Source organism: Pongo abelii, chromosome X, assembly GCF_028885655.2.
Source record: "Pongo abelii isolate AG06213 chromosome X, NHGRI_mPonAbe1-v2.0_pri, whole genome shotgun sequence".
Classification (NCBI taxonomy): domain Eukaryota; kingdom Metazoa; phylum Chordata; class Mammalia; order Primates; family Hominidae; genus Pongo; species Pongo abelii.
This window is the reverse complement of record NC_072008.2, coordinates 157,051,438-157,065,000: the sequence shown is the minus strand read 5'-3', so window position 1 is coordinate 157,065,000 and position 13,563 is coordinate 157,051,438. Positions and strand designations below refer to the sequence as shown.

General features: G+C 41.0%; 1 protein-coding gene across 1 annotated transcript in view; it reads right to left on the bottom strand.

Moving 5' to 3' along the window:
• MTM1 (myotubularin 1) overlaps positions 1 to 13,076 on the bottom strand; it is a gene marked incomplete at its 5' end in the record, with an annotated part of 80,978 nt that extends 67,902 nt beyond the window's left edge. Inside the window, 3 exon segments of the mRNA NM_001133953.1 lie at positions 6,983 to 7,077; positions 9,114 to 9,186; positions 13,004 to 13,076. Of these exon segments, the coding sequence (NP_001127425.1) occupies positions 6,983 to 7,077; positions 9,114 to 9,186; positions 13,004 to 13,066 (231 nt within the window).
• Positions 13,077 to 13,563: the final 487 nt, after the last annotated feature.

Sequence of the window (13,563 nt, the reverse complement as noted above, 5' to 3'; positions counted from 1 at the left end):
CACTGGCAACTCATCAGAAAAACAAAGTAGGCCACATTATATAGTTCTTCACAGAAGCACCTTTACCAACTAAAAGTTAACACTGTATGCTCCATCTTTATAGAGAATCAACAAAAGAGCCATCAAATTGAAAAGGATTCAAGAATCTTTGGATAATATACTGCCTGAAGAATTGAATCACTGTATCACTATCTTTTAGAGAAAAGCCAAACAACAAATTTGTCCTTGAATTTAATCCAGGAAGAATGTGCTGTTTCTGACTTGTCTTCAGAAAATGAAAACTCTATATCCAACATGTTTCTCACCCTGCCAGCAGTCCTGAACCTAGAGCCAAATCATACTCACCAAGGGTTATGATCTGCTCAACTGGAAGTCTTAAAAGCCCCCATTCCTTTAGCTTCCTGCACATTTCCTATATTCCATTCTATTTTAAAAAGGGATGTGTGAAATGACCAGGAGTGAGAAATACCAACTTTTGGATGGTGATTACCTCTGCTGTGAAGAGGGAGGAAAGGATGGGATTCCTTCAGCTGGGTGGTGGACCCACAGACATCTATGTTATTTTTCATAAGCTTTTTATAGTAAATACTTCGGAACGATTTTTAAGAGGAGTGGCGGACAAATGGCAGAGATGGGGTGGGGATGAATGTATGTTCTAGGGGGACAAAACGGCTGCACGAGAAGTCCACAGGTGAGGAGGCAGAGGGCTTGTTTAGGAAGACCAAGTTGCTTATGGGAGCCAAAGCACGGGGTGTATACACAAGGGAGCGGGGAAAGAGCAATGCTGGGAAGATAAGATGGCAGCAGAGTGGTGAGGACCGTGAACACCTGGCTAGGGAATGTGCGATAAGGTAGGAAAGGAGAGTTTCTGAGTAAGGGAATGAGAAGATTGCAGGTATGTCTTAGGGAGCAGATAAAATAGAAGGGAGAGACGCTGAAGTCAGGGAGGCCTAGCTGAAGGAGACTGCCAGGGCCTAGGAGACAGACACCGGGGATGAGGGTAGGGCAACATGACTAGAAAGGATGAGGCAAATGTGATGAAGTCTACAGAGAAGCGGGGATGGGTAGACAGAGGAGACTCCAGGGTGATGAGAAGAAAATGGCACCATTAAGAGAAACAAGAACACCAAAAGAAGGAACTGGGGGGAGGGAGAAAATTGATTTGAACAATTTCAGCTTGACCATGAGTCTGGGATGCCAGGTGAAAATTCAAGGGATCTCCAGCAGGCAGTAAGGAATGAGAAACAGGGGCTCAAAAGAGAGGTAGCACTAGGGGAAAAAACATGGCCAGGGTAGCATCTGCTTTGCTTATCTGTCAGCTGTTGTCATGCTCAGATGAAAGAGTCAACGGAAAAAGGCTGGGTAAAATCTAAGGAGCTTTGTTACTACACAATTTCATGTGCATGGAAGTGACTAAAGGCAAGGGGGTAGTTTAAAGCCACGGGGAGAAGAATAAATGCAGAGCAGCTTGCTGAGGCCTGGAAGCTGCAGAATCTTTACAGAGAGAGCAAGATGGAAGAGGACTGCGAGAAAGACCCAGGGACTCACATCTCCATGGAATCTGTTCTCACTGGGGCTCCTGTGAGCCTCCTCCTGGCCACACACTCCATGGCCTCTTTTCATTCTTTATCTTACTGAAAACTGGCAACATTTCACACCATGCCGCTCCCTTCCTTCTCGAGATTCTCTCTCCTACTGACTTCCATCACAGCCCTTTATCCAAAGATTTTCTACTGCTTTGGCTGCTGCTACTTGGTTGTCTCCACTGGCTCGTCTCGCTCTCCGCACCATGGAAAAGTGTCCATGTCCCCCGGGGTCCTCTCCTTAGCCCGTATCTTCTTATGTTACATACTCTTCCCAGCTCATGAATGTCTGTGGTCTTTAGTGCTACCAATATGCTAATGACTTCAGAAGCTTCAGAGTCAGGTTTCCAACTGCTTCTGAGCCATTTCCACGTGGTAGTTGTAGAGTTGTAAGTCCATGCCTTCAGACTAATTTCCCCATTGGGCTTATCTATAACATATTCCTTCTCCTATAATATAATGTCAATTCAGATGAATGGGAGCAGCTCCTATCTTTCAAGTGAAAGTTTGTTCAACTCCATCCTCCAAATGGCCACTCAAGCCCTCCAAAATCTCTCATGGCTGTCCCCTCTTTTCTATCTGCACTATGACTGTATTAAGGCCCTTATCACTTACCTGGAAAACTAAAATAACTTCCTAGTTGGGCTTCCTGACTTCAGTCTCTCCCGCCCCTAACCCATCACACACACTGCAGCCAGAGTTCTCTTCCTGAAATCACATTGGATATGTCATTGTCTGTGTAACTTGCATACTGCTTAACTGTGACTTATGAGACTCTTAAGGCTGCTGGCTCTTCTTCCAGCCTCATCCTCTTCTGTTCCCCACGACTCCATCAACCCCCAATGTTCGAGCTCCAACCGATCATTCAACCATCTTCATAACAAATGGTGCTTTTCCATATTGTTATACATGCGATACAGAAAAGTACCATATAGATATGGAAACTCTCTACCTGATATGCTCCTTTTTCCTTCCTGTCCAGAAAACTGTTACCATTCGTCAAGAGTTGGTTCAAGTATCATCTCCTCTAGAAAGCATTCTATGACTTGCTACACTGGCATAATCGTCTTCTCCCTTGTATGTCTTCTTCCTTCTCACAGCACTATGCATACCACTGTAGGCTTTGTCATATTATACCACAATTACTCAACTCTATATCCTATGAGGCTGTGCAGGCCTCAAGGTATAGTATTATGCACCTTGCACAGTATTAAATTCACCATGGTGCTCAGTGAATGTTTCTGGAATGAAGACATGAATGCCTGAATGAATGAGGGTTAAGGTATCTTTCTCATGCACTAGAGCACCTAAACACAAAGTGCTCCTGGAAGGAATCCTGAAAGCAGTCTTACTCATGGTAGTCTACCAGATTACAGGGTATCACCTACCTACAACAGGCCCTACTATAGTCACAACATTAACCCAAAGCCAAATTCCTTAGTACTCTCAAGGCCAAAAGGTGGCTATGGGATTTCTCAAATCCAGAAGCAATGTTAGTATTTCAAGATGCCACAATGTAGCAGGAGCCATACTGTGGTCAAACCACAGTGACTAGACCTTTGCCCTCTGAGCAGCATTAACAACTCAGGAGCCCATTTCCTCCCAAGTTCACTCAATACACTTTTACTGTGTATTACTGTCTACCAGGACACTGTACTAGCTAGGCATGAAGGACCAAACGGACTCAGCATTTGATAAGACCACAGACATAGCAGCAAATAAATATGACAGAATCCATTCATTCAACACACACTGACTTAGCATCTTCAATGTGCCAGACTCCTTCCCAAGAACTGAAAGAACATCAGTGAATAGACAGACAAGCATCCTTGTCCTTAGAGAGACAACAAACAAGATGAATCAGTGAAATATATAACATAGGAGACAGTGACAAGCACTCAAGAGAAAAATTAAACACCGAAAAGACGTATTAAAAGTTTAGCTAAAGGGCCAGGGAAGGTTTCATAGCAATGTATTAACACAGAGGCATGAAGAAAAGGCTGCAGGGACACAAAGAAGGAACGATTCCTTCAAGAGAAGCTGGGGAAGACTCCAGAGAGGGTGTGGCTCTTGAGGTGGGTTCTGAAGGATGAATAGCAGCTTCTGAAAGGGGTGGAGAAAGGGCATCCAGGTTCCGTGAGAATGGCACATGCATGATGGGAGAAGGAAAGGCTCTGCGTAGTTTAAGAACAGTGCACTTGGGAAGAAGTGATGTAAGTCAAGGTTGGAGAAGTCAGAAGGACTTTTATGCCATACCAAGAGAATGGATTTCACTCTGTGGGCAACAGGGAACCGATGATAGTTTTGGAACTGAGAAGCAAGCTGGTTGGCCTCACTCTAAGGATGAACACGCTGGAGACGGGGCATGGGCCAGAATGCGGGGGCAGACCAGGCAAGGAGGGCTAGGTAGAAGCAGGCCACTGTGGCAATCTCAGGACATGGACACTGTTCCTCTACTTCTCTGGGCAACAGGAGGCAGGGAATCTGCCCTTGACTCCTTACAAAATAGCAGAGCTGACTCCAGAATCAGACCACACACATCTGCTCATCACTCCTATTGCAGTGTTTACATACCTGAAACAAACAGGTGTCCACTTCAAAATGCCAGTGAGATGACAGCTTTTTGTCAAACATGCAACAAAATTTTTTTCAGTTTGCAGCAGAATCCACAATTAATGCTCTTGTTTAGGACTTTAATTGAAGAAACACTATGATGACTATGTTTTTAGACTCCTGTATAACCATTTAAATGGCATTCTTTATATGATGTTTTCTGCTGTCAGCTGCTTGCTTTTATACTTGGACTAAATGTTGTGGCCAATTGCTTAAAATGTTTATGTAAAACTTAGTGAAAGAAGAAATAAGTTAGTAGTCAGTGTCAGACAGGCATTTTATTCACCCACTCAGCACTAACTCCATCCTCTAGGGCATCATATACAAACAAAAATAAAACTTGCTGAGAATTCTCCCAATTGTAAAAGTAACACATGTTCATTCTGGGTTTTTGAAAAATATTGACAAGTGAAAGGAAGAAGACAAGACATGCATAATCCCTTTCTTCAGACAGCCCAAATACTTAAACCTTTGGTGTATTTCTTTCCAGCCTCTTTTCTACAGATAATTTTTGTTTTTCGTAGTTGAGGTCACACTACATACACAACCTTGTCATATCATCAGTTTGAATAACTTCCCCAGTTCATCATCAGTGACAGCATAAGGTGGAACTGGGTACACAGGGTGAGTCAAAAAGCCAAGAGTACAAGCAGCAAAAGGGACCATAGTGTTTAATTGCAACTTTTGATAATTCTCACATATATTAGCATAAAATCTTTCAATCTATCCTAATTTGACCCTTGGGAGCTATACAGAATAAATCGAATCCCTGAGCCACAGAAAGGCGCTTCAAATATTCAAAGATGGGTCCATCATGTCCCTTTTTAGTCATCTTTTCTTCAGACAAGATCAGCATTTATTTTGATCACTGCTCAAACTGCAGTCCCTTCACTAACCTGGTTATCTGTGTCTGAACTCTCTTCAGTTTGTTAATGTCCCTCTTAAAACTTGGCATCTGGCTTTGAACACAACACTTCAGATGGGGCTATTGTTACATTTTGTCTGGCAATTATGTTATACTTCTGTTAACTCCGCCTAGGGGAATATTAACTTTTTAATCAGTCATATCCAATTACTGGTTCAAGTAAGCTTGGATCCGTTAAGACAGACCTCCTATCCTTTACTGATAACAAATGAGTAATTGTTATCTATATCAATTTTATATTATTAGTTTTGCTCCAATATCCTACCCAGTTAAGATCATTTCAAACCCTGATCCCATCACCTAGCACATATTGGCTAGTATGGGGTTTTTCACACATTGGAAATGCATGTTTTCTATGTGCTCCTCTGCATTGCATCAGAAATGCTGGAAAGGAAGGGCCCCACACAGCAAGATGTTAGCGATCACCCTTCCTAGCATTAAGCCTGAAATCCACAGGCTGTAACTCCACCTAAGTGTACTGCCACCATTCGGCCCAGGTGTCTTTACCAGGGTCTGTCATATGGCCTTGGTTCCATCAAGACAATGTGTCAATAACACTCCCAATGGTTGGTTTCTTTTCTAAGTACTTAAGAATCATCTGTTTAAAATGATTATTTGTAGAATTTTTGCCAATTGTTGCCAAGGGTGAACATCCAGCTTGCTGTTGCTAATTTTCAGAATCTTCTTTCCCATTCTGGAAAGCTAAAACATTCAGTCATCTAAACTCTTACTTAAAAGTTTGAATAGAGTCACATAAATAAAATGCCCTGTGGCCTGATCCATGTACATGTCCCTACAAGCACTGTGCTAGAGGAGATTCCAGAAGTTGGGGCAGCTATAAAAGTGGGCTCCCACAGCTAAGGCAATGGGGATAATAAACAGCATTTTTTCAGAATTCAGACATAATAATGAACACCATAAAAGAAAAAAAGATTAAAAGATACAAACTAATCTAGATTAGAACTGTCCTAAAAAATGGTGGGGTAAAAGCAATAAAACAAAAGCTACATTTCCCCGACAGCCTCAAGGTCACCTGTGTAGAAGCTGCTGATGGGCTACTCTCTGTGAACCCTGGACCTCTTCCCCATTCACATCCTATCAAAATATACCTCCCCTTCAGGCTGACCTGGGCAATGACAACCCACCACATCCACTGGAAGTCCTTCGGTGACAGCCACAGCAGCTACTCACTCTCTCTTCCCTTTCTGGGGCATTTCTTTTCCATGTTATTGTCCTAGTGATGGAACATTCCTCAAAATGCTGTGACAAACCTTTCATGGTCAGGCACTGACAAGGTAGAGTGGCAGTAAGCCATACCATAGTCATCCTAGTTCTACACTGCTACCTGGTGCTTTATCATTGAACACTCGGAAAAGTTCTAGAATGGTGGGCTTTACCCAGAAATTCACATCTGTATCTTCCTCCGTGATATTTTAGAAAATATAACTGTGCCAGGACCACAGGCCTGGATATTCTGATGCAGTCTATCGAGGACATCTGTATTTTTTTATTTTTAACTTTTATGGATACTGTGTTGTTAAGCTCCACAAGTGGGTTTCATATGTGCTTCTGGCAAAGAACCACTGTTCTACACCTAACTTCTCCAAACCAGCAAAAGGTTACAATAACTAACCCCTCCCCAACCATTGTGAGGGATAAGACTTTTTTTAATTGACCCTGTTCCTTACATATACAAGTGTTAGTGTTAAATGAGTTTTGCATAAGCAAACAATTTAGAATTGAGAAGCAAATATACCCCATGTTAATTTGACCCACAGTCAATCTTGCAAAGTAGAAGAGAAACAATTTAGCATTATCTTTAACAGTTAGGGTCATCTTTATGGTCTTATATTCTACTTACCGTTTCCAAACTTCTTAAATAAAGACGATAATTTGTGATGTAAACTCTTCCCTTAATGGGGCCATTGAAAGGACATATGTAAATAACTTCTTTGTCTATTAAGATAAAAAAAGTACCCTAAAATAATGGAAATAGATACCAAGATACACAACAAATGGCACTAATTTAATATAAACTATTCAGCTAAGAATAACTACAATTTTAAAAATTACTGAAAAGGCTGAAAGCAAGCACTGGCAACGTTTCTACATTACCGTGCTGGGTTGAGTTGGGGCAGTGGGAGAACTAGTGGGGCCACACCACCTCCAGGCACTAACAGTGCTTCCCTGAGCTTTCCCACAATGCTGTCACTACCTGGGGCAAGGTGACAATAGAAGTGAATGAGAATCCTGCTGCTGCTACCCTAAGGTGGTTGTAAAGGTAACTATTTGAGCTACTTCAGCCAGAGGACGGCAACTCACCTGGGACAGTCTCACGGACTAACCACTAGACTGAGAGATGAGGCTACCAATCTCTAACCACAGAAACATAATCAGGTTTTTAATAAATAAATGTCAGCAGTAGAAATCTTTACATGTTATTCTGTCTTTTTTTTTTTTTTTTTTTTTTTGAGATAGGGTCTTGCTCTATTGCCCAAGCTGAAGTTCAGTGGCACGATCATGGCTCACTGCAGCCTCAACCTCTCAGACTCAAGCAATCCTCCCACCTCAGCCTCCTGAGTAGCTGGGACTATGGGTATGCGCCACTGCACCCAGCTCGTTTTTTAATTTTTAGTAAAGATGAGGTTTTGCTGTGTTGCCCAGGCTGGTCTCCAATTCCTGGCCTCAAGTGATCCTCCTACTTCGGCCTCTCAAAGTGCTAGGATTACAGGTGTGAGCCACCGCACCAAACCTCTTTCTCTTTTTAATAGTCTAGAATAGAGTTTGGCTAGGTTCATTTCAAACACTGAAGTGATATAAAACAGGTGGCCGAAAGAATAGTACATCTTTGGTAGAATAAACATAAGGAGAAGCTAAATCAGAATAATTAATTATAATAGAAATATGCCTCTCTTATCTTTCAGGGATGTCCTTGAATGTGTTAATGACTTATAATGATTTTGAAATCCCTTTCTCCTCAAGTTCTAAATAAAAAATACTCAGTAAAGCTACTTTATGCTAGTTCCATTAGTTACCACCTGGGTTAAGGTTCAGGTGCTGATACCTACCACCAAAACTTCATATGTGAAGATGATCAAAAGTGAAATATCTTCTTTGCTCTTATCCAGAAATCGGGATGAACACATCCCACTGGTCTCCATTTCAAGACTAGAATGTGTGCAAGTTTGTGGACTCAGAACAGAATTTCTCATGGTGTATGGCTAATTCCCAAAGGTACCTCGCTTAGGACCGCCATCTAATTAGCACCAGGTTTTAGCCATTTAAGCTAAACAACCCAGATCTTAATTAATCAAAATGTTCCCTGGAACAATGGTAATCACATCTGCTTCAAATACATTGAAGTCTGAAAGGAGGGTGTTAATCCACATATAAAATTTGCCCAGAACATTAGCACTTGGCTTAGAAGCTGTCAGATGCTTCTATATTCTTAAGCCATAATGATCTAGCCCTTCCAAAGTTGATCCCTTCCTTTTAGTATATGTTTATCATGAAAAATAACATCAAAATATTACCTAAATACTAACTTCCATTTTCTGACAAATAAAAGATATTTTAAAGCAATATGTTCTCCTGTATTTCAAAGAGGAGAATACTTAAGCCTTCAAGCCTTTAAGTTTATCATTTTAAAGCATGCATCATTGACTGGAAATCATTTTGCTCTTAAAACCTTAAACCATGAGAGCTTATGGCTCCAATGAGAGACTTTCAAGAGATAATCCACATTTTTTTCCCCTAAATCATTCTCAGTCTTTGGCACAGACACAAGAATATCACTACCCTTGTGAGCATGAAGCTCTTGAAAGAACTCTTTAATCAAGAAAGGGATGCAGAGAGTTCTGTGTTAACGCTTCTAAACAAAGGTAGCCTATTTGTCTAAGCCTGACTGCTAAAGAGTAAGCGGCACTGAAGCCACCTGATCCTGCCAGACTTCTCCTCAAGTTATGCAAATCTTAATGTCAGCAGGTCCTTACCAGTGATTAGTGTTTCTCCTGGAAGTCGAGGAACAGCCTCAGTGAGATCCCGATTGACTCCATCTCGAGACGTCTAAAAACAAAACAGACGCATCAGAAGTAATGACGTTACATTTACACACTGTTTTTAAGCAACTAGGAATACAAGCCACTAGAAATATTTTTTTTAAAGAAAAAGCATTAGAGATTTAGCATTTGGGAAAACTGGCACAAAAATTCAAACAAAAAAATACAATCTAGCACCAACATTAATTAGATGTGTCAACTTCTAGTATTAAATAATGCTAGCATACTTTTCAATAATATTAATTTTTAAACTACATTTCCAAGCACTTTAAAGTTAACAGCTTTCGGGAAAGTGATAAAAAGTAAATATTAAGTGTGTTCTATAGATACACATACACTGTAGCAGCTTTCTTTTTTTCATATTCGGCCATCTTTTGGGAAGAGTAGGAAGGAAAACTTCAATTCCATAGAGGCTTAACTGAACAACAGTACAGCCATTAGCCAGAATCCTATTACAATGCCCGAAAATCATTGTGATTACCTATTGCGTTTCCTATTTCACTAAGACCCGTCCTCTCTTTTTACTTCCTCACATTTACTAAGATCCCTGTCCTAGATAAGAGGAAAGAGTGGTCTGTCAGAGAACTTTTGAGCTGGCAAAAGTCTTAGGAGCCATTTGTACAAATTCTTCACATCACTTTACTATTTCTCTAGGCTTCCTGGCTTTAGAGGTATTCCCAAGCGTGTGCCTCATTCAATCACTTCCACAGCTCTGCTAGGCGGGCACAGTATTATTAACCACTACAACCTGCAGGCGAGTTCGCAGAGCCTAATTTGCCATAGATACCCATTGTCTTTCAGGTTCTTCAGCTGCTCTAGTGGATTAATACAAAGATGTGTTGCAGGTGCTAGTCTGATGACATTTGAGGCACATCACTAACATCTGTTTGGGCAAAAAGTTTTTTTCAGTAATATTTCATTTTTTTCTATTTGTTGTCCAAAATCACACTGCAATCATTTCATAAGTGAGGTTACTCATGCTTCCGTCAGAGCAGTTTTGTGAGTATTAAGTGAAAAAATATATATACAAGCACACTTTTATTTTTTGAGACAGTCTTGCTCTGTTGCCAGGCAACAGTGGTGCGATCTTGGCTTACTGCAACGTCTGCCTCCCAGCTCCCAGGTTCAAGAGATTCTCATGCCTCGGTCTCCTGAGTAGCTGGGACTACAGGTGTGTGCCACCACGCCCAGCTAATTTTTGCATTTTGAGTAGAGATGGGGTTTCACCATGTTAGCAGGCTGGTCTTGAACTCCTGGCCTCAAGTGATCTGCCTGCCTTGGCCTTCCAAGTGCTGGGATTACAGGTGTGAGCTACTGTGCACACGTCTATGAATTATCAGAGGCTATGCAAATGGGGAGAATTATTATGAAACAAGAGAAATGTGAATTGTATATTTAGGTGAGATATAAGCTGTCAAAGAGGGGTGTTATGCTGAATTTTTAATGTTTTTTTTTTTTTTATTCAGAGGCAGAATGAAAATTCCTAGCCAATTTAAAAAATTTTCTAGTACTTGCAAGCTAAACATTTTAACCAGCTGGGCAAGACAAACTGTTCTCAGCCGGGAATGCCTTCCTCAATGAGACGCAAAACCACACACCTTATATAAATTGTAGGAGAGGAAAGAAATTATCGTCCTTTAACACTCCCTCTCACTAACTAAAAACAGGCATAACAAGCAAATGCAATACTCAGTATACCTTTTAAATACCACAGTTCTAGGCCAACCACAAAATAAGGGAAGTGAATGTCTGATTAAAACAGGATAACATGGGATTAACATAGGCTATACATTATATCAGAGCAGCATTACACAAAGGATTTATAGTTACATTCTTGAAATTACTCCTGTGTTTAGAACTGATTCTTGTACCATAAAAATACTTAAATACAATAAAAACATATAATCTTGGAGATGAGGATGGTCCTTGTAGGCACCCAAAACAGAAAATATAGATTGATATATGTGATCACATAAAAACTTTAAACTTCAGTATTTCAAAATCAAAATACCATAAATACAATTAAAAGGCCAACAATAAACCAGGAAGAAGACTTGTAACATATTATAGAGCTGATTATCAAAATATAAGGAACAAGCCAGGTGTGGTGGTCCATGCCTGTAATCCCAGCACTTTGGGAGGCTAAGGCAGGTGGATAGCTTGAGGCCAGGAGTTCAAGACCAGCATGGCCAACATGGTGAAACCCCAACTCTACTAAAAATACAAAAATTAGCCAGGTGTGATGGTGCACACCTATAATCCCAGCTACTCGGGAGGCTGAGGCACGAGAATCACTTGAACCCAGGAGGCAGAGGTTGCAGTGAGCCAGGATTGCGCCACTGCACTCCAGCCTAAGGGACAGAGTTAGACTCTGTCTCAAAAAAAAATTATACACACACACACACGGAACACATAATCAATAAGAACTCCCCTCAAAACCCCCAAAAGCCAAATAAAGGACATGAACAATCACTTCACAAAAGAAATGCAAACTAATGACAAACACACTTTTATTTACTTATTTATTTTGAGACAGGATCTCACTCTGTCGCCCAGGCTGGAGTGCAGTGGTGAGATCTCGGCTCACTGCAACCTCTGCCTCCCAGGCTCAAACAATCTCCCACCTCAGCCTCCTGAGTAGCTGGAACTATGGGCGCACGCCACCACATCCGGCTAAGTTTTTGTATCTTTGGTAGAGACAGGGTTTCACTATGTTGCCTAGGCCGGTCTCGAACTCCTGAGCTCAAGTGATCCTCCCACCTTGGCCTCCTAAAGTGCTAGGATTACAAGCATGAGCCACCTCACCTGACCATAAACACACTTTTTTAAAAAAGGTTAACCTCATTAGTAATCAAGAAATATAAATGAAAAGACCACCTTTTGCTCCCTTCTGATTGCTCAGGCATCTCTATCCACCTGGTGGGAGTATAAATTAGCCTTTCTGGTGGATAATCTTAGGGCCTTAAAGGGCCATGAATAAAGCTTATTTTAAATTAATCCCTTCCTTTGAATGCACATTCCAAAATCTCCCTCTAATTACACAATCTCCCTCTGGATACCTTGAACCATTTTCTGTTAAAGTCGTATTTGTTTTGGTTATGCAACAATTTTATCATAATTAGAAAATAATGCCAATATTTAGGAAGGCATAGCAGCCTGCTCAGCAGGCCTTAGCCTTCCAGTATGTCCTTCAGCAACCTTTCCGGGTGGAGGATTGCCTAGTACCTTAAACATAAGGTCTAGCAGTAATTTCACGAGACAGAGGTTTTCAAAAATGAAGTTATGTGAAAGGATTTACAAATGTAAAACTCACTTAACACATATAAGGTATTCTATCTAAAAGCTTTTCTGGGCTGGGCGTGGTAGCTCACGCCAGTAAATCCCAGCACTTTGGTAGGCCGAGGCAAGTGGATCACCTGAGGTCAGGAGTTCAAGACCAGCCTGGCCAACATGGTGAAACCCCGTCTCTACTAAAAATACAAAAATTAGCCGGGTGTGGTAGCACGCGCCTGTAATCCCAGCTACTCAGGAGGCTGAGGCAGGAGAATCACTTGAATCTGGGAGGCAGAGGTTGCAGTGAGCTGAGATCACGCCACTGCACTCCAACCTGGGCTACAGAGCGAGACTCTGTCTCAAAAAAAAAAAAAAAAAAAAAGCTTTTCTGGAACAAGGTGAGACAATAAAGAAACCACATGTATAAATGTATTTATATGTGAATGAATAATAAAATTCCTAATTCAATAGACCAGCCCAAAATGACCTAATATTCAAATATCAAAATAAATGCAAGGAAAGAGACAGATAAATCTGAAAATTCAACTTACCCTCTTAATAGACTCATTCTCCAAGGAGTGTGAATTATATTTAGAAGTTGATGCAGAAGCCATCCTGGAAACTCTACCAAGAAAGACAACATTCAATATCAACTGAATTTGTATGCAATTTCAAACATATGTGACATCTGAGACTTAAATATGGCAACTGAGAGCAAACGGTACTACTTTACAGGTTCTATTTCCATACTAGGCCCCAGTGGTAATGAGACATACAAACGATTAACCAGAGCACAGGCAGTATGTGAGAGTTCCAATAAAGGTGCAGGGGATTAGGGGAAAACAGACAAGGGGAGCTAAATGCACAAGGGGGAGCTCAGCAGAAGACGCCACACACATTCTAGGAATTTTTATTCCTAGTGCTCTAATTGCCATCTAAAACAACTTAATGTTTATTAATTGTGCAACAGGCCTCAAATTTCCATACTCCTTAATTTTTAAAGATAATTTAGAGGCAGCCAAGCAGAATGAAAAAAGAATGGACAATTTAACTCACACTATTTTCTCTTTTAAGAATTTTGTTTTCTCCAAATGATGGCAGTTTAGAGTGG